Raw genomic sequence first — 27571 nt, forward strand, 5'->3', positions numbered from 1 at the left:
ACCCTGTGAAAATGCTACTTAGGGAAAACAGCCAAATTTGTTTCACAGAGTATTCTGGACCACTCTGGACGGGGTTGTGTTATTATTACAAGTTAGCACAGACCCAGGGGCATCCTGGTGCACATCATTCAGAGTCTACGATGTTGACAACGTGCTCAGGTATTTGTGGTATTTCTTTACCTAATGTAGTGAGATACACAAAATGGCGGCACATGGAAGTGTAGCCTATGGACGAGTATTAGGTGGTGCTGTAAACAAGAGCCCCACAGCGTCTACCTAGAGAAGTGCAAGGTTTGTTTTTGCTATGGCTCAGCAACTTCTATGTGATGTTTGCCGCTGACTTCTTGGCTTCCAACAGGATTAAGTGAAGGACGTTTTTCTAATTTTCTTTTATTATTTTTTAAACATTTCAAATAAAACCATCTTGTGTTGTAAACATAATCTCATTCCTTGGGTCTGCTCCGACAGTCCCAGCTAAGGTTTATGCTTGAAATGGGCTTCCACTGAAATGAAAAAACAAACAAACAAACCAAAAATGACGATGCAATGGATGTTAGAAGACGGATTATCATGCAACCCTTGGGGATCCAATCCACCAGCCGGGCTTAGCTTTGAACGAGTGGCCGTAGGGGCTTGTCTTCACTACAGAATGTTGTTGTGTTAGAACACGACTGCAAAGAGTTGTGTTCACCATTGCGTCAGCTGGTCGTGGCTAAACCCTGATCCCAGAAGCGTTTACTGATAATCGGCTAACAAGATACTGAACATGACACATCCTTGTCTACACTGATCTGTCAGCACTCAACTCGATTGTTAAAAATCAGGTTTACGCACACTTAAGTGGATTCCCATGAAAGGTTCCTTATAAACTATTTTTTTAACTTCAACTGAATGCCGTGTTCATAAAGGTGCTGGAGAATGGGTAAAGCATAATAGAGCTTCCTCTATGCTGCCCCTACCAATGGGCCTCCACTCTAGACTGGCAGCACCACCTCCAGGGTAGGTTTCCTCAGCCTGCCGATACTGTTGATAGGGGTACCACTTTCAGGTGGTGGTGATGGGGATTGTTATTACTACAGTAGCAGATAAAGACCCCAACTGTGATCAAGGCCCCATTGTGCCCCACTGTCCATACACATAGGGAGAGAAAGCCCCTGCCCTGAAGAGCTTACAATCCAAAAAGACAAGAAGACAAAGGATGGGACTAAGGGACTGCTACTGTCCCATTGATGTGGACACCTATCTACTAGGAATTTGACACATTTTGCATAAGCTTCTGAACAGGCAGCAGATGGTAAGGACTTCCCATGCAGACTGGATTGGATTTAGAGGTGGAAGGCTCTGTCTCTCCTTCAGTCTCCCCATTATCTAATGTATGGTGGATAAATGGAGGCCTTAATTCTCCAGGGGTCTCAGTCTGGCAGGGTGACTTACCTGCATATTCCTGAGGCAGCATCGGCCTGCTTATGACTTTCTGAAAAGCTGTAATCCATTCTTGCTGATCACTTTCTGTCTCACAAGCAAAGAGAAATTTTCTGTCTGGGGTCACAATGGTTATCCCATACTGCCAGTGATTTCCCTGGGTGGATGGTGGGAGTCCTTCCAGGACCTTGTAGCTGTTTTCCTTGCTCCCAATAAATACTTCCCCTCTAGCAAAGGCATCCTACAAGATATAAATAAATGATTCAGAGCCCTTTCAAAGTTCCTTGACAAGGTGATGTGGAATATGGATCACGCAGCAAACTAACATTAGTGTTCTCCCTGCAGAGCCTCCAGCACTCACATCAACAGAAAACAGTGAGAGAGGCCTACGAAGCAAATTCCCAAGGTCAAACACCCGCAAAAATTAGAGGTGTTTGAAATACACCAGATTTCAGTTTTGCAAATACTGTAGTTCCTACTTAATAATGAGCCAAACCAAGCCCCTGGATTCCAATCCCTCCTCCCCCCCAAACTTCAGGTGTTCTAAATCCAGACATATTTTGTGCTTTGACCTCATTCCCAGAGAGAGAGAGAGAGAGAGAGAGAGAGACCTACTACTGCCTCTATCCTTCTAATCTCTCACCCCCAAAACTCCTCATTAATGCGGATCAACTCCAACGGTACGTCTACATTACCCGCCGGATCTGCATGTAGCGATTGATCTATCGGGGATCGATTTATCGCGTGTAGTGTAGATGCAATAAATCGATCCCCGATCGCTCTCCCGTCGACTGCTGAACTCCAGCAGTGAGAGAGGCGGAAGCAAAGTCGACGGGGGAGCCGCGGCCGTCGATCCAGCGCCGCGAGGACCCGAAGTAAGTCATTTTAATTCAATCTAAGATACATCGACTTCAGCTACGCTATTCTCGTAGCTGAAGTTGCATATCTTAGATCTATTTCCCCTCCCCCCCAGTGTAGACCAGGCTCAAGAGACAGTGGGTCAGATCCTCAGCTGATGTAAATCATCACAATTCCATTGACTTTTGATTTCACGGCCTCCATGCTTCAGTGGGGTTCTTTCGCTTTACACCAGCTGAGGATTGGGCCCAGGGATTCTGCAGCCTCTCAGGCGCTTGCTCCAATCCCAGACTCTTCTATTTTTGAAGTTTTCCAACCATTTAACCTGCACGTTCCTAGCTGCATTTTAAACTTTTCAGCTTGATATTTTTCTAGCCTGCAAGATAGAAATCTCTCTCTCTCTCTGGTATATAATCTTTGGTGTCATTAATTCCAGTGAAATGGAAATATTGCATGTACTATTATAAAGATCTGACTATGTGGCAATTATTCTCTTACCAGACCTGTCAGTCAAGACAAAAGAGAAAAAGGTGGGTGGCCAGTTGCTTAGAACATGCGATTAGGAGCCTTGAATTCTAATCTCAGCTCTGCCATTGATTTGATATGAGGCACTCATCAAGTTACTTAAATCATTGTTGGCCCGATTCTGATCACATACTGGAATAAATGAGACGTGGCTCCAGTGGAATGAGATCAGAATCAGGCCCTTTGAGGGGATAATAATCATCATGCCTACGCTGGAAGGATGAGGTGAAGATGAGTGTTTTTACAGTGCTTTGAAAGGTCCCATGGTCAACATTAAAATCTTTACAGCTTGGTGTTTGGTATAAACAACTGTCTATCTTAAGTTCTTACGTGTACCCCATTCCCATATTTCAGTATTTCAGCACCTCACTATCTTTAAAGTATTTATCCTCACAACACCTCTATGAGGTAGGGCAGCACTATCGTCCCCATTTTACAGATGGGAAACTAAAGGTATGTCTACACTGGATCTGGAGGTGTAATTTTCAGCTGTGGTACACAGACCCCAGCCAAAAAGATCAGTGTAGTGGTGGGACAGGCTAGCCCCAGGGCTGGATTTAGGGGCAGGTGACCCAGACGACCGCCTGGGGTGCCGGGTTTGTGGGGCGCAGGGCTGGCAGATTTACAGATCCTAGCCTGCAAATTTATCATCTTAAGGACAGGGATAAATTATGCAGGCAAATCGTGCATCAAAGTCATGAAACGGGCTACAAATGCAATAAAAAATTAAGGTATTCAAAAGTTTAACAAATGGGGGGGGGGGAACGCCATTTGGTCTAAGGCTACCCCCAAGTACAATCCCATCTAAAGCCCTATGCATGTATGTAGTCCTGCTGCTTGCACTGCTGTGGCTACACTGCTACGTTTAGCGCACTAGCTCGATCAGAGCTAGCGTGGGTATGTGTACCTGAGCCAGCTCCAGGGAATATCCCAAGGAATAGGGAGGCTAAGTGAATTGCCCAAGGTCAAACAATAAGCCTGTGGCACAGCAGGTCTCCCAAGTCCTAGCTTAGTGCCCTAGCCATGGCCCATCCTTCCTCTCAGTGGTAATATTAATTAATATTGTGACTACCACGGCAACGTTAATTACTAGCAACGATTTTAGTTTGGGATTTTCAAAGAAGCCTCATGGAGATAGGGACCCAGTGGAACTGGGCAAGTGACTCCCCTGAAATCCTTTACCAATCCCAGCCCCGATGGCAACAAAGCACAGAAAAGCCCTGCAAAAGAGCCAAGGGAAAGAAAAATCTGGTAAATGAAATAAAGGCCAGGAAGGGGGGAGGGATAGCTCAGTGGTTTGAGCATTAGCCTGCTAAACCCATGGTTATAAATTCAATTCTTGAGGGGGCCACTTAGGGATCTGAGGCAAAATCAGTTCGTGGTCCTGCTAGTGAAGGCAGGGGGCTGGACTCAATGACCTTTCAAGATCCCTTCTGTTCTAGGAGATAGGATATCTCCATTAATTAATTTATTTTATTTTACTAGATGACCTCCTGAGGTCCCTTCCAACCCTGATAGTCTATGATTCTAAGGGACTCATTTACAGCCATTTAAATAGAGGTTCATGGATGTTTCCGTGACTAACTGTGAACCAGGCTATTGTGCACTGGGCTTTGGACCAAAGTAAAACAACCTGCCCCAAGTATTTTCACTTTATTCCCAAATTAGACCAAACTTCATTACAGGCTATTCCGTGCAGACGCGCGCTGAGATCCAACCCCCTTGCCTTACCAGAGGATCTTTGAAATACATCAACCTTCGGTCGTCCATGGTGAACCATCGCTTCTTGAAACCTTCTGTTTGCTAAAGAGTTGGGAGGGAAAAAAATGATTGAGCAAAGGCAAAGGGAAACCTGGCTCGCTTCTAAGGAGAGAAGTTGAGGGAATTTACGGGGCGCTGGTGTCGTTCAAGGTACACCTCTATCCCGATATAACGCTGTCCTCGGGAGCCGAAAAATCTTACTGCGTTATAAGTGAAACCGCGTTATATCGAACTTGCTTTGATCCGCCGGAGTGCGCAGCCCCGCCCCCCCAGAGCACTGCTTTACGGCGTTATAGCCGAATTCGTGTTATATCGGGGTAGAGGTGTCGTTCTGGTGGGTGAGACATACTCACCAGTTCAGAAAGGGCCGGTTCCACACTAACTTAAGGGCAGAGTGGCTATTATCTGCCAATGGGTGATAATACTTCCCAGTACAACAGGACCATTCATTTCAATGGGAGTTTTAGGGAGGGAGAATTGACAGGCTAATCTGTCAATTGTTTTAAGATACATTTATATCCCCTCCTCCACCACTCAGCCTGTGCCTCTGCACACCCTGGCACTGCGTTCCTCCTTATCAACATTTCCCACACCGGGGGTCTTTTAGGTACAGCATTCGCTGCTTTACAAATGTGTGACGTCAGGAAAAATGACCCCTATGCACCTTATGATGAACAAATGCCTTGGGACGTATGTTTCAAGGAGAAAGAGACACCATCTTAGCACAGCTTTTGTGTGGCTACAATCTGCAGTTTGATCAGCTGCAACCTCCTATCCCACAGCCCCTGATTTTCCAATGTAAATAGATTCAGGGTCTCACAGCAACAGAGTTTACCGAAGTTCCGACCTCAAGAGAAGTTGTAGAAAAGACCTGAATTTCTCATACGAAAAGCAAGCAGAACCCTCAGATGTTGTGCTTTTGGGGCAAAGTGTGTGTGTGTGGCGGGGGGGGGGGGGGGAGGAATGGAAACCACTCAAGGCCATATTTGTACCTTATAGAGAATTAAAAGAAAAAGACATAAACCAGTTTTTTCCCTCAGTGCAGGTTGCCTTTAAGCTTTTTTACCTCCCTCCTTCCAGCTCCTCACGCTCCCAGAGCTGTTCCTCCCAGCCAGTATGTCAATGCCATTCCTCTAATAGCCAGAAGAGTGCTGGAGAATGGCAGAAGATGCTTCCTCCATTCCAACTCCAGAGCCTCCAGCACCCGGCCAACCCAGGAGTTTGAGATCCCTAGATTGTAGCACAGGCAGTAAACGGCCAGGCTACTGGCCTCATTAATTTCAGTGGATTTGTCACCATTAGTCAATTCACCAGCTGATCCCACTGAATTCTAGAAGGTCTGGGAAATCTCATGATTGGCTGGTGTTTTGATTGGATTAGCAGATTTCTAAATTGGTCCAGGTATGTCATGGCCCTTGCAGCTCTAAATCTCCAGCAGGGTTTGTTTATTTAGGGTAGGATTGTGCTTTTTCTTGGAATGCCCCATTTACCTCTATTAGACATGAAGACAGGGCATAGGTGCCGATTCTGTGAGTGCTGGAAAAAAAAATAGTGGGTCCTCAGCACCCACCAGCCACAGCTAATCAGGGTGCCACCAAACAGCTGTTTGGCGGCTCGGGAAGGGGCTTGCAGGAGGCAGAGAGCAGCGAATGGTGTGTGAGCAGAGCCTCGGGGGGGAATGGGCGGAGCCTCTGGGAGGGGGTGGAGCAGGATGAGGCGGAGCAAGGGCAGGGACTTGGGGGAGGGGGTGGAATGTTGACAGGGCCTTGGGGTGGAGTGGGAGTGGAGCACCCCCGGAGAAAAGTTCAGCGCCTATGAGACGGGGCTTTTCTAAGCGAAGTGCTGTTTGAGGAGCCTCATCACTCAGTCATTTGCAGAGTGCTATAATGGCTGGAGCTGACACTGAAGGCAGCTTGCTCTTCAAGTGTGCGAGTCACCAGGATTGATGAAAAATGCCTGTCCTTGAAACAAGAGACCCAAAGCATAGCCCGGAGGTCAAATGTGGCCCTCAGAGTTCTAGAAAGCAGACCGTGGCCATCCTTATCTTTAACAGGGAGCTGCACCTTGCAGATCCCAGCATGGAATGTTCTCAACCCAGCCATCCACGTGCATCAATTTGTAGAATTGCATGCTGGGATCTGTAGTCTCCAGAGACCTCAGCTCTGTATTATATAAGTGGATGGCTGCAATCTGCTCCATGTCATGCAAATTATGCATTTTATGAAGCTCTCTGGCCGTGCCCATGCAGCTCTCAGTTGAGCTAATTATAATTAACAGGTGTCCCAGTCCGATAAGGGCTGATCACAGAAAAGACATCAGAAGGAAACAAAAATGACCATAACCAATTTATCTGGCCTTGATTTCTGAAATGTTTCTGTTCTGACAACTACAATCTCTTGCTTCCTCCTCTCCCCGCCCCGCTTTAAAATGAAGAAAAAGAATTTAAAAAGATAATAAGAAACAGAGTTCCACAATGTTAAAGAAATGCTCCTGCATCTAAAAAGATGGACTCAACCTCCACCCGCTAAATGCTGCCCAACACTTAACCGGGCTATATAAGGAGATCCTCTGTAGCTGTTTTGTAAGACAGGCCCCATAACATGCAGCAGCTGTTAGGGGAACTAGTCATAAAAAGAATAGATGTAAGTCATGTAAATCAATGGTACGTACATTACTACTATCCAGGGCCTGCCATAAATTATGGCATCCTCCTTTTCACACAGTGGTTTTTAAGGCTTTGTTTACACACAATAGTTGCACCACTTTATATCAGTTAAAGCGGTACTGGTACCTGGCGTCTATGCAGTGCTACTGGTATCAGAGTGCTTATACTGATGTAGCTTATTCCAGTAAGGGAAGGGGAATAAACGTTATAGGTATAAGGCACCTTTATACTGGTATAACTGTGTCCACACGAGGGCTTGTACCAGTATAATGGTAAAAAAATCCCACCCCTAAGCGACATAGTGATACCAGTACAAAAACCAGGTGCAGATCAGGCCTAAAGGTTTTTTCATGCATAGATGACATTTACCACTATGAAGAAGGCCAGCACGAGGTCTATGCCTACTGGGCTTAAGCAGTGTTTACGCCATGCGCTAGCACTCTGCATGGGGATGAATTTCACCCATGTATGAAGAGATGATTATACTGTTCAAAATGCTCCTCCTTCACCTGATTGTGTCCCCACTGCAGCTGTGCACTCCTGTGTTAATGAATTTGAGGGACAGGGCGGTGATCTCATATAATAGCTACCAAGAAGAGGGGGTTCTGAGTCATAAGCGGTTAGTCCATATACTAGAGTGTGTGAAAACGGGCATTTACTTGGCAGGAAAGGTGAGAGTCCAGCTTCAACAGCGGAAGCATTTCCTTGCCTTTCCTTTTCCCCAGAGGGATATAAAGCCCAAAGAGAAGAGTCATTACTCAATTCTTGGCACAGTAGGAGATTTTATTCTCTTTTTTTTTTACTTGCTGACAAGGATGCCTGAAAAGCCAAACCTGCTCCCTGGTTGGAGACTGGCAGTGAATCCAGCGATGTGGGCATTTCCCACGTACGCAGCAACCTCTTGTGCTTCCACAGAGGCCTTGAACGCCTTCAGACACCCCTTTTTCTGGCTGCCAGCTGTGCAGGGGAACCTCTCATTCTGCAGGCATGCCAGCCACATGCCCTCCATTCCGAGGGGGTGGGGAAAGGCACTACAGAGTAGCGAGCAACAGCGGCTCTGTGCATGGGATTTGCTGGGAGCACGGTGAGGGGATTGAGCCGGTGGATCTCTTGGTTCAGAACACCATGTAGTGGGGGCACAGTGATATGGAACGGTTGCACGTGCTACCTCTGATGTGGGGCTGATGCAGGGAGAATCTCTCAGTCCCACACCAAGTTCTTTTACTCGTGCATTGCATGGGGGAATGTGGATTTTACCTTTAGGCTATCTCTAGCCTGCTTACAAAGCTATAAGCGCACAGGAAAGTGCAATGAATAGTGGAAACAAGGATGGGTAGCAGGGAGAGCACAAGAAACTGGGATATAAAATCCAGTGTGGGGTGCAGAACAAAGAGATCATTTCAAAGGCATTGAAGTGTTGGTATGTGGCTGGATTTTACACCTTAACCCTCCCAAAGCACCTCTGCCCCACTGTTATGTGGATCACAACGCAGTACAGAACAAACTCATTTTTGGTATGAATACAAAATACATGATGTCCCACCTTTGGCCCAGTTTTTTCCATGTAACCTTCCTTCAAGTAGTTCCTAGAAAGCTTTGGCACCAACTAGAGTTGTCAAAATAAGAAAGCAAAAAAAAGTACAATGTTAGTGCACGTTAGACAGATGGAGACGTGATGTGTTGCAGACACAGGCTTACGTGATGTCCTGCCAGAGCCCCCAGTTATCATTTCAATGGGAGCTTATGGAAAAAAATGCCAAGAGAAAGAGTTACCTACGGCCCACATACAGGCGGGGGACAGCTTATGACACTACTCTCAAGGCATACTAAAGTGGATTTATTTATTCCTATTGTTCTCTCATCTTCCCATAAGAATTTTTCAGTTTCTTTGACCCCGTGTTAGCTTTGTAATACAGGTATGACTACACTGCAAAAAAACCCCAAAACACCCGGCCACTGCGAGTCTCAGAGCGCAGGTCAGCTGACTCGGGCTCGCATTTCGGGGCTAAAAACAGCAGTGTAGACGTTCCTGCTCGAGCTCTGAAACCTGGTGAGGGGGGTGGGTCAGAATATTGAGAACTGGAGGCCTTAAGTTAGGTTTATCCATCATCTGGCACCCAAATAAGTGGCCTCGTTTTCACATGTACAGAGAACTCACTAGCTCCACTGACTTTCATGAGGACTACTGGGTGCTCAGCGCTTTTGAAAATCAGGCCACTTATTTAAATGTCAAACTATAAACTTAGGACCTAACTTGAAGCTTCCAGTTGTTAAATTCTTAGCTAAGAGCTCTCTAATCCTGCCCCCCATTAAAGTCAACAGCACAACTCCCATTGACCTCAAAGAAAGCCAAATCAGTCTGCAGTTTAGGACCCTGTTGTCCCCAGATATTGTGAGAACTGGGGTTGTATCCAAAGATGTAGCGATAATATTTAATTATTCATTACGTGTATTGCAGTGGCACCTGGAGGCCCCAGTCAGGGTCCACTGTGCTGGGCGCTGTACACACATAGTGAAAAGATGATCCCTGCTCCTGGGTTTGAGGAGGGAGCAGACCCCAGGGAAGCCCTGAGACGGTCCCAGTTTCCTATGCCCGCTGCCCCTCAACTTTAGGGCCATGCCAGAGTTCCCTGGCTCACTTTTCAATAGCTACACTATGTCCTTAAACATTCAGCCTGGTTAAAGTAGAGACGAATCATTCTAGGCAGCCACATTTATGGTTTAACTGTCCTACAGGTGTTGCTCATGAAGTCCTTCAGCCCAGTCCTGCTTCCACTGAACTCGGTGCCAAAACTCACCGTAATTCCTATGGGGTTGGGATCAACACGACTTAGAATATTAGGGTTGGAAGAGACCTCAGGGGGTCATCTAGTCCAATCCCCTGCTCAAAGCAGGACCAACACCAACTAAATCATCCCAGCCAGGGCTTTGTCAAGCCGGGCCTTAAAAACCTCTAGGATGGAGATTCCACCACCTCCCTACGTAACGCATTCCAGTGTTTCACTACCCTCCTAGTGAAATAGTGTTTCCTAATATCCAACCTAGACCTCCCCCACTGCAACTTGAGACCATTGCTTCTTGTTCTGTCATCTGTCACCACTGAGAACAGCCGAGCTCCATCCTCTTTGGAACCCCCCTTCAGGTAGTTGAAGGCTGCTATCAAATCCCCCCTCACGCTTCTCTTCTCCAGACTAAATAACCCCAGTTCCCTCAGCCTCTCCGCATAAGTCATGTGCCTCAGCCCCCTAATCATTTTCGTTGCCCTCCGCTGGACTCTCTCCGATTTGTCCACATCCCTTCTGTACTGGGGGGACCAAAACTGGACGCAATGCTTCAGGTGTGGTCTCACCAGTGCCGAATAGAGGGGGATAATCACTTCCCTGGATCTGCTGGCAATGCTCCTACTAATACAGACTTGGGAGGTTCTCATCGCAAAGGGTGTTTTGCTGGAGTAAGGGCTGAGTAAAACTCAGGGCCTGGTTTTGTAACCCTTAAACAGGAAGGTAGCCCCAGGGACACCAACAGGCTACTCGCCAGAGTAAGGACTGCAGGATTGGCCCCTAAGAGCTGGTCCCAGATCATTTTCACATCAGGTATGAGCCCCAGACACCCAGTTGTCCTCTCCTTTCCTCACCTGTTCTCAGATCAGTATGACCCAAAAGCTCACACAGGAGAACCACAAGCTCTAATATGCCATCTGCCTTTAAAGGCTATTACACATGTCTGTGAACTCCCCTTCTGCTGAGATCTACTCAACAATAATTACCAGGGCCTAGGTTATTTTTAAAAATGCTTGGTGCAGATGAGCTGCTAGCTGTGAGATCTCTGCAGATGGATGCGTGAGGCTCTTTAAAAAGAAAAGTGAGACTCACCAGCAAATGGAGCTGACAGGGCTGATTAAACACTTCTCACCTTCCCCCACTCCCAGCCTCGCATTTAAACAAGTTATTTATGGCAAAGCTTTAAAAATTATATTCCTGTGACATGTAATTCCGTCTAACAAAAGGCTCTGATAAACCAGTTATGTGATCACATAAAAAGCACCCTGGAGAATCCCACAGCCAGGTTGCAGAGATCCTGAATATCTTAATCTCCAGTCTTTAGACTGGCAGCCAGCTGCTTTCAGAAAGTAGTTTGGTCTTGACTGGAAAGAACCTTTATCACTTCAAGATTCTTAACCCTTTGCCGCCAAGCATCATGCTAAGCTGCATCCAGGGGGCAGTATTTTTGTGTGCAAAGTGTCCTTTCTGTTGGACACAGACTTTCCTCATGTAGCAGGGCCGGGCGAGCTTAAACCATTATAAAAGTCTGCAGGTTTCTTAAAAGGCGTAGTTTGTGGTTCTTGTGTCTATATCAAAATATCTACCCTATCTGTCTCCTGAAGCTCTTAGCCTGATTCTCATTTACATTTAGGCCGCTTTACGCCACTCGAGCAACGTAAAAGAGCCTGAAAGTGGGTATAAATTCCAGTAATACCCTCTGTAAGATGCCTTAGTGTAAGTAACAATAAGGTCTGATCGAGTTTTCCACCAGCATAAAAAGACGAGAATTTTACCTTCCAAGGTCATACATCCCGGCTGGCAAAATTCTACTCACAACCTAGCCCCACCAGGTAATCATTTCTTTTGATGGGCACGTAAAATCTCATTAGTTTTTCTTCTGTTGTCAATGGTTTCGGGAGAGCAACCAGATTTCTAACATTAATCATCATGCGAATGGCCAGGCAAAAAGATTTTGTGTTTAGGGCTTGTGAATTTTCATGAGAATTTTATATGGCAGTGTACAAACAAATTTAAACAGAATCAAGTACTTAGAGATGGAAAAGTCTTATTAGACAAAGGTTACACTGCAGTGACTATAATTATGCGGCATTTGCACTGCGAGTACAGAGTAATTATGCTTTTCAGTACCAATATTACCACTAGTTCATACAATCATTAGTTAGTTAATGCAAGTGGATTCTAAAATATATGTATTAGGTATAAAACCAAGGATGTAATAGTGCATAACTCAATCATGTTGTTAACTTGGTGATTATATGAATTAGTGGTAATTACACATATCTAAAAGCAAAACCATCATGTAATTAAACTGTAATTGCAGTGTAACTACAATGTAATACACTCATTATATTATAAGGGTAACTCATCCTAATATTATACTATATTTTGTGACTATCCCTGCAAATTGTAGCTAGATCATCAATTCCAGCCTCCAGCAAATGCAAGGCAGATTCTTGCAACAGAAACTGCATCAAATTGTAAAGCAACACTGCACTTGATCTCAGCCAGAAGGCCAGGTTTTGGTAAGACACTCTCCCCCTCACCGTTTTATTTTAAACTCCGTTTTAAATGCGTAGCTTTGTAGCAAGCAGCCCTTTACAACCACAGAAACAGGATCTGGCACAATACAGAGAATGCAGGAATTAAAATGTACACCCCCACCGCAGTTTCTGTGGCTAGATGCAGTAGCAGGTGTTGCACCTGGACGCTAGTTCCCAGCAAAATCATTTGAACATAATAATTGTAAAGCAGACACTGAAGAATGGAGGGTTCGCCAGGCTTTCCAGCTTGTTAAGGAGATGCTAAAAACGACAAGGAAAAACTCACATCAACATCGCTAGCTCCAGGGAACGCCACTTGTAAATAATGGAACCGTGCTGCACGGATGGCATTGAACCAATCCACTGTTTCCTGATAATGAAAAAGAGAGGCTGGAGTCAGCAAACATACAATCTGCACAGTGATCATTGCGGTGATGTTGCTCTGACTTGTCTTCCCCATCATTTTGTCTCCGGTAACAGGGCTCAGCTGTGCTGTGGTTCTGAAGAGGGAGGGCCAGGCAAAAGCAGAGATTTTAAAAATATGCCTAAGCCCCACTGAGTTCAAAGGGTGCCTAAGGGCTTTGCTGAAGAGGGATGGACTTAAGCACATGCCCCAAGTTAAGCACGTACTCAAGTGCTTTGCTGAATTGCAGCCTAAAGATACAAACAAAATTAAATCAAAATCTAGAATGTAATTCAGTTTCCATGGCTGAATTGTACTACCCAGTATTTCTCACATTCGTCTCAATGGTGTTCTTTGAACACTGTATTCTATTTCAAAAGAAGTTAGTTTTGCTCCTTTTGTATTCCCCCAACCACTTCATTAGCCAGCAGTGATCAGCTTGAAAGACCTGGTAACATTCTGCAGCACAGCGTTCATATTCTATTGGAAATAGTGGAATGGCAATTAACCCTTTGAGTACAGGACGAAATATACATGCAGGTGGCAATGGCCACGCCTACACTATGCAGTAATCGTTTTCATTAACACATAGGGTGTAGTCAGCAATTTCTTCTACAACTGCTTAGCTCAGGACAGGCCATGGGGAGACCCTGTGTGGTAACCACAAGCAACACATGTTCTTCTAGTCAGACTGGAGGCTACAGTCAGAGAACTAACAGAAAACCCCTCTATGTTCACTACAACAGAGCCCTGTCTCTTCTCTCCTACATGGGATTGTTATGACGAGGGTTGGACAATACAGAACACACAGTATCACAGTGTACAGCTGCCATTTCATTGTACATATGTCTGAAGTCCCTGCACCAAAGCTTACCACAAAGGATTCTTACACAACATTTCATCTGACAGAGTGCATTTTATTAGCGCTTTGGTAACATGCAGCAGTCTCCAGATGCCACAACATAAAACAGTCACTGCAGAACTGGGAAGTTTCATTTCTCAAAACAAAACGAAACAAACACAGTTCTATTAGGGTTGAGAAAAACTTGTACCACATGAGTCATAATCCATAGCTCCCAGCCTGCAGCTCAACACCTCAGGCTACGTCCTCATTACGGGGGAGGGGGGTGTCGATTTAAGATACGCAAATTCAGCTACGAGAATAGCGTAGCTGAATTCGACGTATCAGAGCCGACTTACCCTGCTGTGAGGACGGCGGCAAATCGACCTCCGCAGCTCCCCGTCGACGGCGCTTACTCCTACCTCTGATGGTGGAGTAGAAGTGTCGATTCGGGGATCGATTGTCGCGTCCCCACGAGACGCGATAATTCGATCCCTGAGAGATCGATTTCTACCCGCCGATTCAGGCGGGTAGTGTAGACCTGGCCTAAGTCAAGCTGGGCCTGGGATTGACTAGGATGTGTGGTTTCCAGAAGAAAGCCCAGGTGCTGCAGGAAGTGAGGTTGGTGATTCAGAAGGTGCATTTATAATTTGTATTACCATAGCACCAAAGAGTACCTGGATACCTGGACCAGGACCCGATTGTGCTACGCACTGTACAAACACAACAAAAAAGACAGTCCATGTCCCAAAGAGCTTACACTCTAAGTGTAAGACAACAGGTGGACACAGACAGAGGGGGAAATACAAGGAAACAATGAGACAATATTGGTCAAGCCTGATAGCCAATGGTCTCAGCACACCAGCCGGTGGTAAAATTTATTATAGGCATCACAGCAAAGGAGAATTTTAATGAGGGAGCTCTGTGGCTATTTACGGTGAGTTCATCCCAAGCGTGAGTGGCCATATGGGAGAACGCTTGCTTGAAAACATAACAAGTGAGCAACGTAGGCTGGCATCACTGGCTGATAGAAAGTGGGAGTCAACATTTCAACAGTGAATGAGAGACTATAGGTAGGTTCCAATTCAGCAAAGGACTTAACCTTGTGCTTGAGTCTCATTGAGGCCAATGGGGCTTAAGCACATATTTTAAATTCTTTGCTGAATTTGGGCCTATTTTAGGGTTTTATACTGCCACCCATTGCCATGATTTCTGACCACCTTCCATGTAAAAATCTATAGTAATAGTAAAGTCCTTAATGGACTTCCTGGAGTCTCTAGCACTTTTTCCTTTTTGGAGTAAATTCTCTCTTTGTGTTATGTCTTTAATGATTTAGATTGTACTAATTTCCATTTTTTCCCCAGGCTGATTTGTGGATTTGTTTCTGGAGAGATTTCCAGATCTTGTGCTGTTGGACTTTTTTTTAAGTTTCATTCAGGACATTTCAAATGAATTTAAAGTATATTACCTGCATCAGTGCACTTTCAACTACTGCATTACAATTCAAAGGTATGAGACAATTGAAGGTGTTCTGGAAGGGATGTCCGACACCTGTCTGCATCTCAATTAGTGTGGAGGAAGATTTTGAAATAACTGCATGTTATTAATACATGTGAAGACTTCACTAACTCACAAGTCTGGAACACTTTAAGTAAGCGAGACTTGAACCTACAATAAACATCTCAAACTCTTTCAAGTGAGGTTGTTTTAGCAGAGGAGAGAATAAATCAAACCTGAAGCCAACTTCTAGGGATGCTAAACTTTTCTATGCTTCAGAGCCAAGATTTTAAAGAGCAGCTAGTGATTTTGAAGGCTTTCATTGTTGGATGTCCAACCTGAGACACCTTAAAATCAGACACCTGATTTTTCAGGACATGATGTGCCCTCGAAAACTCATGGGTCTTTTAAGTGTCTCAAGTTCGGCAAAAATAGAAGCACTCAAAATTGCTAGGCATTTTGGAAAGTCTTGGCCAAAGGTCTGAGATTTTACTTAGTCGTCTTTTACTCTTTTATCTGGAGTAACTAAACAGACCCAGCCCTCACCATACCACCAGAAAGAGGAAGAGCAGAAGGCAGTGGAATCTGATGTTAGTGATGAGCAAATTGAGTTAGAATTATGGGAGGGGGGAGGTTTTTTATCAAAATGCAGATGAAGAATAAATACAATGCCACCAAATGGATCAGTAGTTTGTTTGCTTGGGATCTCAGGTTGGAGGGTTGCCTCCCTGACCCTTGTAACGTGTTATAGTGTTTTATGACATCTTTCCTCCCTACATGGGGGCAGGTCCCCAGCTAGGGTAAATTGTCATTGCTCCATTGACTTGTTTCATAGCTTATTAAACAGCTATCCCGACATAAGGAGGGCAATGGTAAAATCAAGTTTATTCTAGCAAGTCAGAAAAAAAATGTACAGGTGAGTATGGCAAGACAGGAAGATCAACCATCAGGCATTGAAATTAAATTATAAATATAAGGGAAATAATCTCCAAATAATATATCAACCAGAAAAACACGTAAAATTCCTTGCCTATTTTATGACTAAAAGGATGTCTTTTCAAACAGCCTCTGAAGAAAAGAGACTCATTTATCGCTTTATGCCTCTAATACTTCAGCAAGCGGAAACTAAGCTATTGACTGTTACATTTGACTTTGGTGGGGTCTCCGCTCTTTGCCACCTCACTTGTGAAGGAGAAAAAGAGCAACTGCCAACTCCAGATTCTTGATTTTAAGCAACCACATTGTGCCTCCAGCCCCAGACTTGAACTTCAACATCCATACATTGTGGGCCGCGCCTCAGATTCATGAGCCCAGGGAAACCTACAACCTTCCAATGTGCCTTCCTACCTGACAGTCCCCGGAATAGCTGGCTCTCAAGCAACAGATGCTTAAGATATCTGCATCTCCAGTTGTATTAGAGATGCTATGCTGACACCTCTTTCAGTTCTATTGGACCCAGCACAGTCCAGTAACCAAACATTTCAGAACCTTACCAAAGCTCGGTGTAGGGCTTCGAAACAGGGGCAGCTTTGGGGAGAGGGGCTCCCCCAACTCATCGCTTCTCTAGCCTGGAGTAACCCAGCAGCTTAAGGCTTTTCGCCTTCCAAGCAGGGTGCCCTACAGGAGACTTCCTGCAGAGAGGAGCTCAGGAAACCAATTCAGTAGCTAAACCCTGAACACGCCAGTAGCCATATGTAAATGGTGCTGTGTGTGAATGGTCTGGGCTAGTGCCCATGTCACTCAACTCAATTACTCAAATAGGTTTTAATGGTACAATAGACTCAGGAGATTGATTGTTAAAAGTGATCAATTCCCACTCCTCAGCCTTTCCTACCCAAACAGCGTGCATATTTCAAACAAGACTTTGCCCTTCCACAGCACCTTCCATCTGAGGCACCAAACCCACTTTACAAACATTAATAAATTAAGCCTCACATGTGTGCGACAAGTAGGCATCTACCTGGGCCATGTCTGCATGAGAGAGCTGAACCGGTTTAATTTAAATCTGTTTTGAAACCAATATAGTTACATCAGTGCAAACTCCTGTGTGCATGCTCATACTTGTGGCACCTTAGAGACTAACAAATGTATTTGAGCATAAGCTTTTGTGGGTTAAAACCCACCTCATCGGATGCATGCAGTGGAAAATACAGTAGGAAGATACACAGAGAACATGAAAAAAATGGGTGTTGCCATACCAACTGTAACGAAAGTAATCAATTAAGGTGAGCTATTATCAGCAGGAGAAAAAAAACGTTTGTAGTGATAATCAGGATAGCCCATTTCCAACACTTGACAAGAAGGTGTGAGTAACAGTAGGGGGGAAATTAGCATGGGGAAACAGTTTTTACTTTGTGTAATGACCCATCCACTCCCAGTCTTTATTCAAGCCTATTTCAGTTTAACTTAAACCTGTTCCTAGTAGACTAACTAAACAACACAAAAAACCAAACCAATACAAAAAATGCCACCCTTATACCGGAATAAGAATCATAGACTCATAGACTTTAAGGTCAGAAGGGACCATTATGATCGTCTAGTCTGACCTCCTGCACAACACAGGCCACAGAATCTCACCCACCCACACAGTGGTTTGCACTGGTTTAAACTCTCACCTTAAGCTATACCAGGGCAACTTGCCCATGTAGATGAAGCCCTAGGTATTTATGCCACACTCTCTCCTGGTTATAGCATCTGAGTCCCGCTGTTATTTGTATTACATTAGCACCTAGAGACCTCAACCAAGTTCAGGACCCCACTGTGCTACGTGGACTACATAGACACAGTTAGAGACAGTCCCTGCAATAAAGAGCTTAAACAGATGAGACAGACAAAGGCTGGGAGAGGAAACTGAGCTACAGAGAAGTGAAGTGACTATTAGCCTCATTTTGCAGATGGGGAAACTGAGGCCCAGGTAGATGATGTGACTGGAATGAGGTCACCCAGGAAGCCAGAAACAGAACCCCGACCTTCTGAGTCCCATCCTGCCCTTTGGCCAGAAGACCACCCTTCCCTTTTAAAGCTAAACAATATCATCTCCAGCTTTAATACATTTTCCATTTAAAATTTAATACTAGCGTTTAACATTTAGTGCCATTTGAGATAGCAACACTTTGTTTCAGTGAAAACTCTGTGGGAAACAGTGGGGCTCTTTACATAACTATTTAACTGACTGAATAAACATTGAGATGGGCCTGTGATTACTTCACGTTCTGGACTACCCAAGCTCATGAGAGGAGCGTTCTGGCATTAGAACTACTTGGAGAGCAATCCCAGAGCGCTCTCAGTAAGTTTACCTCCCACCCATTGCATGCTGATGTACGACTGAGCTCCGACACTGTATTAATGAAACCTCCCCCTAGAGCTGGGCTACATTCAGTTCTGATGGGACATTGCTAACATCAATTGTTACACTGGGGATGAATGAGGCCCTGTGACAGTAGAGGGAAAAGTCCCAAATCAGGTCATTCCTTTATAGCAGCAGTTCTCAAACTTCATTGCACCGCAGCCCCTGCCCCCTTCTGACAACAAACACGACCCCAGGAGGGGGGACCGAAGCCTGAACCCACCCAAGCCCCACTGCCCCCGTGCAGGGGGCCTGCAACCTGAGCCCCGCCACCCAGGGCTGAAGCCCTTGGGCTTTGGCTTCGGCCCGGGGCCCCAGCAAGTCTAAGCCAGCCCTGGTGACCCCATTCAAAGGGGGTTGTGACCCACTCTGTGGTCCAGACCCACAGTTTGAGAACTGCTGCTTTATAGTCTACACAAAAACAACAGCTCAGCATATAAAAGCTACATCAGAGGTCTGATTCTCCTCTCACTCACCTGAAGAAGAGCTCTGTGTAAGCTCAAAACCTTGTCTCTCTCACCAACAGATGTTGGCCCAATAAAGATATGATCTCACCCACCTTGTCTCACCATTGTAACGCAGGAATAACTCCAGGGCGAGAGGAGAATCAGACCACAAGGTCCTTCTTAAAAGAACAGACAAAGCCACACAAACCACTTCTTCTATGAGGCTGTTCAGCAGGGAGTTTATCATTTTAAAAGAAAAAAACTAGCCCTGTCTGGGTTTCCCCGTATGTTTCATCTTGTCTGTATCTGTCTTTCAGCTGTTCGGGACAGGGAATGTTTCTATTTTGTGTGCTGTACAGGGCCAAGTAGATCATCAGCACTAAACCAATCATAAATAGTCATGATAACATCTACATCTTTCATAAGCAGGAGTCGCTGGAGTAAAATTGTTGCCAGGGAATTGACTGTCCATGACATGAGTGACACCTTGCCAATGTTGAACAGCTACCTCGTGATCAGGTTCATCACCTCCATTGTATAAGACTCTGATACCTTGTCACAGCTTTCACATGTGGGGCAGTGGGAGTTTTTGGAGAGAGCTCCTGTGGGGGGCAGCTCATTGAGATTCAGAAACACACTGCACTATTAACTGTGACTGTCTCCTTGTGCGCTGAGCAATGAACTGCAGAGTGCTAAGACGGAGAAGCCATCGCCACTTGATTCAGACTAGGCTAAAGAAACACAGCTCTGCAAGTATATCACCAAAGCAATCACAAGGTATGCAGACCTAATCAAGCACCCCTTCCTGCCTATGGCAAGACCTATCCGTTTGAAAATGGGGAATCGGTGTTTGCTTTCATCCATCCGTCCATCCATCCTTTGCTAGACAGAAGAGCTAACACCATGGAAGCGCACCATTCTACTGACTAATTTGACTGGACACACTAATTGCTGCCTACAAGGAGGGTCAGAACTAAGCAGGAAGCCAGTTCAGATCCACTGCAGCGCAGCACAAAAGCAAAAAGGTGTTCTCAAAAATTACCTCACCCTGAATCTGTCACAGAGGAAGAGAGATCACTTTTGTTACAGATCTATCAATGGGGTATTGTTTCCTATTAGCACCACGGGCCTGTTTTGTCTGGAGATGAGTTGGGGAGTGAATCTACCCTGCATCTGGACCGCTTGCCACTAGGAAAGCTGTTGGATTTACGAGGTCTGTGTGGACAAATAGTGAGCAACTGGTTAAGCAGCAAGGTGATCCTTCTCCTGCAGGAATGGCTAGTACTGTGAAACCCTGCTGTGCTAGTCTGACAGTCCCTGCTTAGTTTCATGCAGTGTCCAAGGATGAAGGCAGCTTGACAACCAAAGGAAAATAAATCCATAAACATGACAGCTGTGGGCTTTAATTTGATGACCATTTCAGGGTTGGCCTTATGATCCAGTGGGTTCCAAGTAGCTGGGGGAAGGAAATACAGTTGCGAGATGGCTCCTGTCACTCCGGTCCCACTCTCTGAAACGACACCAGTGATGGGAGCCAACCCCTGGATCCTATGAACTGCTAAGCTCCTTGGGTCTGGACAGTGACTGACCACTGCAGAGGCAATGCAGGGTCACACACCCCCCTCCCGATTTCTGCCTCCTATTTAGCACAGAGTTTTTCAATCTGTGGAGCACACACCCCTGAAAACCGTCACCTCCTGCCAGGAACCGGCGGATCAGAACCTGCTGGGAGCCTCCTGGCCCACTCGGGCCCCTGGCTTTCCACTCTAAATGTGCTCTGCCCCCCTGATGCATTCTTGCCTCTCCCATGAGAGCCTGTCGCCAGCCAGCGATGCCCCCTGGAGCTGGCCCCTGCCCGCAGAGGCTGGCTGCCACTAGAAGCTCCCTGAGGCGCTTGTTCGCTGCTGCCCTGACACTCCTGGCTCTGCTGCTGCTCCTCAGCCCAGAGGCGACACGTGGGCGGTAACATCTCCCTCCTCCCTCCACCATCAAGAGTTACCTGTCATCTCTGGATCCCTGCTTCTAAGTCTGGGTCTCTCAGGTGCATTCTGAGGTGCAGACCCTGAAGCCTCTGTCCTCTTGATCCCCCCAGTTGTTTGGACACATTCCCTGCCAGAGACCACGTGGCTGCGGGAGCTCTGGTCTTAGTTATACCCTTCAGGGACCACATGGCAGTACAGCAAGGCACACGGGCTTAGGAAAGGGATTTCTCACACACACACACACACACACACACACACACACACACACACACACACACACACACTTAAGAAGGACAAGAGAGTTACAGCTCTATGGAAAATCACAAACTGCTGAACACCGCTCTCCGGCTGATCTCATTCCCTTTTGTGAGCCTGAGTTAGGTCCTTAGGGAAGGCACGGTACCTCCAGCCTCCACTCCTCTGCTGGGCTTTCTCTTCCTGGAGATGGAACAGCTTCCTTTGGCTTGGAGGAGGAGCACAACTTTTGAAACAATCTCTGCCCCTCTGGCTCAGGTGGTCAAGCCAGGAAACAATTCTCTCAGCCAGGTGTGTAGGCTGGAGGAGGTCCAGACCCCTCCACCCTCCAACTGGTTTCAGCATCGAATGTCTATTCAAAGTCACTGGCCCTATGGGGGGCAGCCCCATTGTTTCACCAGAGGAGAGCCACTCAGTCCGGATGGCTCTTGATGGCAGCCTGTCGCAGCTTTCCAGACAGCTTCCCCGCTACAGAGTGGATGATCTAATCCAGAGCGACGGTTCCAATTACAGATCGTGTTCACACAACCCAACGGAATTCATAACTGGAGGCAGACATACCCCCCAAAACTGTCGCAACTGCCTCTCCAATCTGACTGCCACACAGCTGAGGGGGAAGTGGGTTAGGACTGCATTTTGGGGTGCCCATGGGCAGCGCTGCTCTTACATATATTTAGAGAGACAAGGTGGGTGAGGGAATATCTTTTATTGAACCAACTTGTTGGTGAGAGAGACAAGCTTTTGAGCTTTTACACAGTACATGCATTTATTTAGAGGCATTCAGGGACCACTTGGTTTCTTCCCTCCCCCTCCCCAGGAGGCTCTGCCTCTTCTGCCCCTTCTATTTGCTTCCTATTAAATAAAAAGAGAATTTTTATTGCCACTAACCCTGTGGTTCCATTGATTGGAAGGCGCTAGGCAAGGGGGCACCGCATGTGGCTGTTCTAGTGCATCTAGGCTGGGGTGACCAAATGTCCCCATTTTATAGGGACAGTCCCGATATTCGGGGCTGTGTCTTATACCGGCGCCTATTACCCCCATCCCCATCCCAATTCTTTGCCCTTGCTATCTGGTCACCCTAAGTGCATCCCTTAGACCAGGCTCTGTGGAAGCACCCATGTCACCTGGGACCTAAACCAGCCTATTCCGTTAGCTCTGAGCTCTCACCTTGCCATCTTCATGATAGACAAAGATATTCCTTGTGCTGTTGTCCTTCAAGTAAGTGATTTGTAGTCCATGTGGGTTCCCTATTTTTGAAGGTTGGAAAGTCGCATTTAAATGTTCAATCTTCATAATTGCTTTGGGTTCTTTTGCCTGGAAAACACAGTTGAATGAATAAACATCTGAAAAGCAACCAGAAAAGCATCTTTCAAACCAGCGTGCAGTTCATGTACTCAGAAATGCTCCCTATTCAGGCTGCTGGTCAACAAAACGGCCTGGTGATTATGCAGCCAGCCCACCATGAACGGCTTACCTAGCCCACCATGAACGGCTGCCGTCGTCTTGGGAAAGCGCTTTGCAGCTCTGGGAAATTCAGCAGAGTTGGTGTAATACTATAGCACAAGGGGGGAAGGTTCAGGCCAGAAAAGGGGTGAACCAGCTAGGTCACAAGACAAGATGCTGTGCAATACAGTGACTTCAGACATGCCTCCTCCCTAGCACAAGAACCCCCTCTCCCACGCCCTTCTCAGTCACCTTCCTCCGGACTCCAGATTCCCACTGGCATCTTCACCGGACTAGCAAATGGCCTGTATTTTTGCCTGGCTGAGCACTATTACCAATGTGCTCAGCCAGGCAAAAAATACAGACCACTTACCAAATAGGCCAGGATGCTTTCAGCATCCCAAGCATCCTGGACCAGTCCACTGCTGGCCTGGGAGAACTGAACATTATTCCCTTGCCAATGACAATGAATCTCGTATTGCCACGCTATCTGTCCGGACGCAAAGTGCCAGTTTCCACACGGGTCATGCTCTCTCTCCTACACAAACACATTTGTTTGCTTTTAACTGAACTCCTCACATTGCTCTGATCTGCCCCCACACTGGGAGGTCCTTGGGCAGAGCAAGAGACAGCCGAGCACTTTCCAACCCTTGCAAAGGAGGAAAATCATTTATTTCTCTGGTGAGATCTGTTTTACGGATTAGGTCTAAGTAGGAGTCCGGGAGCTGGGACCTCCTGCGCACTAATCCCAGGGCTGACACAGACTCCCTCCGAGGCAGCTTACTGAACCTCTGTAGCACAGGTTCCACTCATATGAAGTAGGTCTAACAATTAACCTGCCCCAAAGGGGCCCTCTGTGGATTTAGCTACTGAAGGTGAATAAAGCCCTTTGACGATTAAGGACCCTACTACTGTCCACTTGGTACCACTGGTTTTATGCCGCTGTAGCTCCCTTCACTTACAACTGGGTGCAACTGGTGTAAGACAATGGAGAACTAGGCCCTAAAAGTGCTATGCACCGTGCGTCAGAACTTCAGCTGGTGCAAATCAAAGTAGCCCCACTGATGTCAGTCAAGGATCTTGCCCTGTAAGTGCTTTTATTTATTTAGCATGTGCATGGTCATCTAGCCAAGCGCTGTCATCTTCAGTGGCGTGATGCAGTTCTTCCAGGCCACCGCGGAACCTAGTCAGCAGGCATTTATCGACAACATGCGTCATCGTCTGCGTCGCGCCGCAGCTGCACAAAGGGCTGTGATGAAGGCCCCGGCAATACTGGTTGGCTGCACAGAGACCTTGCCCAGTCTGGAACCTGTTCAACAGGGACCACTGGCGATGGGGCAGGTCAAAACCAGGCGGGCAAATTGTAGGGTCGGCGACGAGGGACTGGCTGGGGATTATAACAGATCCATTCCTCTCGCCAGAGCATTCCTGCCCTAACGTCCTGGCGTGGTGGATGAGACCATAATGGGCGACGTGACAGCAAACATGCAGCTGGTGGTTTAAAAAGGTCGTTGTGCAGCGGCAGGCTTGAGTTGGCGCGAACTTTCTCCAGTAACTTGCCAGTGGCAACCTCTCATCTGATATGAGGAGGAGCGATATTGCTCAGAACTGGGAGCCCTGGGAGTGGAGTCGGACGCAGGGTGCCAGAGATGACACGCATGGCAGCATGTAACTGCGTATCCACCAGTTTGGTGTGTGACGATTGACTCCAAACTGGTGCGCAGTGCTCCGCCACCGAATACAAGATGGCAAGCGCTGACGTCTGCAAAGTTGGAGCACGGGCACCCCATGACGAACGTGGCCAGTTTGCTAAGAAGATTGTTGCATGTTTTAACTTTAGCTGCTGTTTTCCTCAGGTGGGCATGGTAACTCAGAGTGCCGTCTAAGGTCACACGTAGATAGACCGGTTCTACTTCATGCTTCACCTTCTGACCATTCAGATAAACATTCAGTTCTCGGGTTGCGCTGGCGTGATGAAGATGGAACAAACTGGAGACTGTTTTTATGACACTTGGCTGGAGGTGCCAAGTGCTTTAAGCCCTGTGATTAGATGCATAAGAGTGGAACAGCCACTAAACTTGCTGGAAGCCATGTTTATTCAGCGGTGGAAATTGACCAGCAGTTTGTATCTATTTTGTTCTAACAGAAACAATGACCAGGAGGCTGGTTCGCATTCTTTGTAATCTCTTCTCCCAACTACTTCAACAGTGAATTTACACTAGTCATACTCCCTTGTCCAATGCCCCTTCTAGGCGAAGATCTCTAAGTGCTTATTGAAATAAGCCTCCCAAGGCCCTCGTGAAGTAGGAAAGCATCATTACACCCATTTTTCACAGGGGGCTCAAATACAGCATGGCATGGACCACTTGGGTCCTGATCAAAGTTATCCCAAAATAGCCAAGTGCCCCTTCAGAGGAGAGACTGGTGATGATTTTGGATTCCTTGGCTTTAGAGTCAGAAGGAACAGACATGCCCTTACTCTGTACAAGTGAGAGCCCATTCCACCTACAGCCAAGAAGAAAAACAAACCAGCTCCCACCTCCTGTAGGTGGCCTAAGATACTTGTACTGAATTCAACGAACAGGCAATACTTCAAATATATCTAATATGCCTTGGAGATGGCAGCCAGCCCGCCAGCCATGACAGAATACACAAGCAGGCCCAATAGAAATGGACCCTGGTAGAATGGGCCTAAACCAAAATCCTGGATTTATGAACATCGCTATCTCTGTGGACAGGCTTCGTGAGGGGTTTTTCTTTTCCCATGACTTGGCTTACAACTACTTGCTTGAGTGAGATGCGCCGTCTGCCACAATTATTTTTGGGCAGGGAGCGGAGTACATCTAGGATCACAGCAGCTGATTTTTACCATGTGCATATGGTCAGACTAGCTGAGCTCCTGTATCCCAGTCACCAGAGGGTAAGTCCCCACCTCACAGCGAATACAAGTATGCAGCCCTGTGCTCATGCAGCCTTTCTGTGGTTTCGAAGTGGATGTGGATACGAGAGGTGGTGGGGAAATCCAAGCAGGGTGGAAGTGTGTGGACAATATGGTTCCCATCACACCCGTGGTTGGTGCTGGCGTCACATTGAGTACCATGAAAGAAGTTTTTAAACCACTGGAGTGGACGCAAGCAACTTCATCTGGGTTACCAGAGACTCTCACTTCCTTTTAGGCTGTGATTGCATTTCTCCCATCCACAAACCAGGACTGCCTCAAAGAGCACGTGGTGGAGATGACGACAGCAATACCCCTCTAAATTAGCCACTGGAAATGGAGGAGAAAGTACCGGGAGAGATGTCTCTCCCTCCATTACCATTCCTCTCCATGACGCCATCGCTCATCAAGCCGCCACAAAAGACAGCTGCTGGTTCGATCCACTATTATTTTAACAGAATTTTTGCCCACGGCTTGTTAACGAAAGATCTTACAATCATTAAGCCCGTACACAAAACGGCTGGCAAATCCTAGGATTGAGGAAATAAGGCTGACATTAAAAAAAGGCTGCAGGGGAGCAGAGGGATAATGCTTGAGGCGCGAGGGAGAGGGATCAGCATTAAAAGTGACACTGTTTCGATGCATCGGCTGGTTAGTATTGAATCTGAATGTCACTCCTGACACCACTAAATGAACTGGCCCAACGGTACTTACAGATAAGGACCAAGATTGGGGTTGGGGAGTTGTGGGGGGGAGTTGTGAGAGGAGGGGAGGAGAGAGGGGGGTGCAGCACTGCCTGGGTTTGACATTAACAAGAGTTCTACTTGGGTGAGAAGGAGAACTGTAGTGTGGGAAACTAACGAGAGGATTTGGGGGTAAAACAAATAAAATAATGTCCAGTGTCCACATCTCACCACATCCTTTCATCCAGCATTCATACAGACTAGCTGCACCATCATGCGTTTAATGGCAGCGCTGCCTCCGGCACAGAATACTGTTCAGAGACACATCATAGAATATGAGGGTTAGAAGGGACCTCAGGAGATCATCTAGTCCAACCCCCTGCTCAAAGCAGGACCAATCCCCAGACAGATCAGATTTTTGCCCCAGATCCCTAAATGGCCCCCTCAAGGATTGAACTCACAACCCTGGATTTATCAGGGCAATGCTCAAACCACTGAGCTATCCAGCACAGCTATGTGTTAAGAGCAGGCAGTGGGGCAGGTGGCAAATCAGCTTCTCTTCCCTACTGACTGGGGCCCACAGAGGTGCAAGGTTTTCACAAGGACGGCAAGGCACCGCTGGGTTTATGCAAAAAGGCCAGGAAAGCACATTGGATTTCTCTGCTTAGTGAGTGCATGACAGTAAAGTTCCTGTCCATTCATCACAAATGTAATTTTTTTTTAATGGCTCCACGTTTCACTTACAATAAATGAGATCCACTCCTGAGAAGAAGACAAATACTTCCTAGCCTGACACTGAAATATAAAAAACCAGATGCATTTTCCTTTATGACTGTTTGTCATGGTCTTTAAGGGAGCATTCAGAATCCAAAGGAGAACTCTTCACTGTCTGCCCCTCTGTGCCCTTGGAGTTTACAAACCAAGGACTGCAGCTGCCGTAGGCTTTCAAATTCCTTCTGCTATCCAAACACCACAGTGGGCCTGCAGCCTCTCCTCTGTTGTGTGATATTGCCGCCACTACAGTGTGGCCGCAGGCATAAAACTGATGTTGAGAGGATTGGCGGCTCCTTATGATCTAGCATCGCAGAGCTAGAGCCAAGAGAAACTTCTTGCTCTCAGAAAACAAAGATGATGGGATCAGGGAGCTGCAGAACTCTACACAGGTGGGCCCAGGTATTTAGAT

The 27571-nt window shown here is 46.5% G+C and overlaps 1 protein-coding gene across 3 annotated transcripts in view; it reads right to left on the reverse strand.

Moving 5' to 3' along the window:
* Positions 1-374: 374 nt before the first annotated feature.
* Positions 375-27571, reverse strand: part of ADAP1 (ArfGAP with dual PH domains 1) — a 109813-nt gene continuing 82616 nt past the window's right edge. For 2 of the 3 annotated variants that reach the window (XM_008164677.4, XM_005289151.5), the window contains 6 exons: positions 22492-22638; positions 12841-12924; positions 8775-8837; positions 4537-4608; positions 1435-1663; positions 375-503 (listed from right to left, as the gene is read on the reverse strand). In XM_008164677.4, coding sequence (XP_008162899.1) covers positions 475-503; positions 1435-1663; positions 4537-4608; positions 8775-8837; positions 12841-12924; positions 22492-22638 — 624 coding nt within the window. In that variant the 3' untranslated portion in view covers positions 375-474. The remainder of the gene's footprint in view (positions 504-1434; positions 1664-4536; positions 4609-8774; positions 8838-12840; positions 12925-22491; positions 22639-27571) is intronic. The other variant, XM_042853169.2, reaches the window with a different exon arrangement.

The sequence above is a fragment of the Chrysemys picta genome, chromosome 10 (genome assembly GCF_011386835.1).
Source record: "Chrysemys picta bellii isolate R12L10 chromosome 10, ASM1138683v2, whole genome shotgun sequence".
Taxonomy (NCBI): domain Eukaryota; kingdom Metazoa; phylum Chordata; order Testudines; family Emydidae; genus Chrysemys; species Chrysemys picta.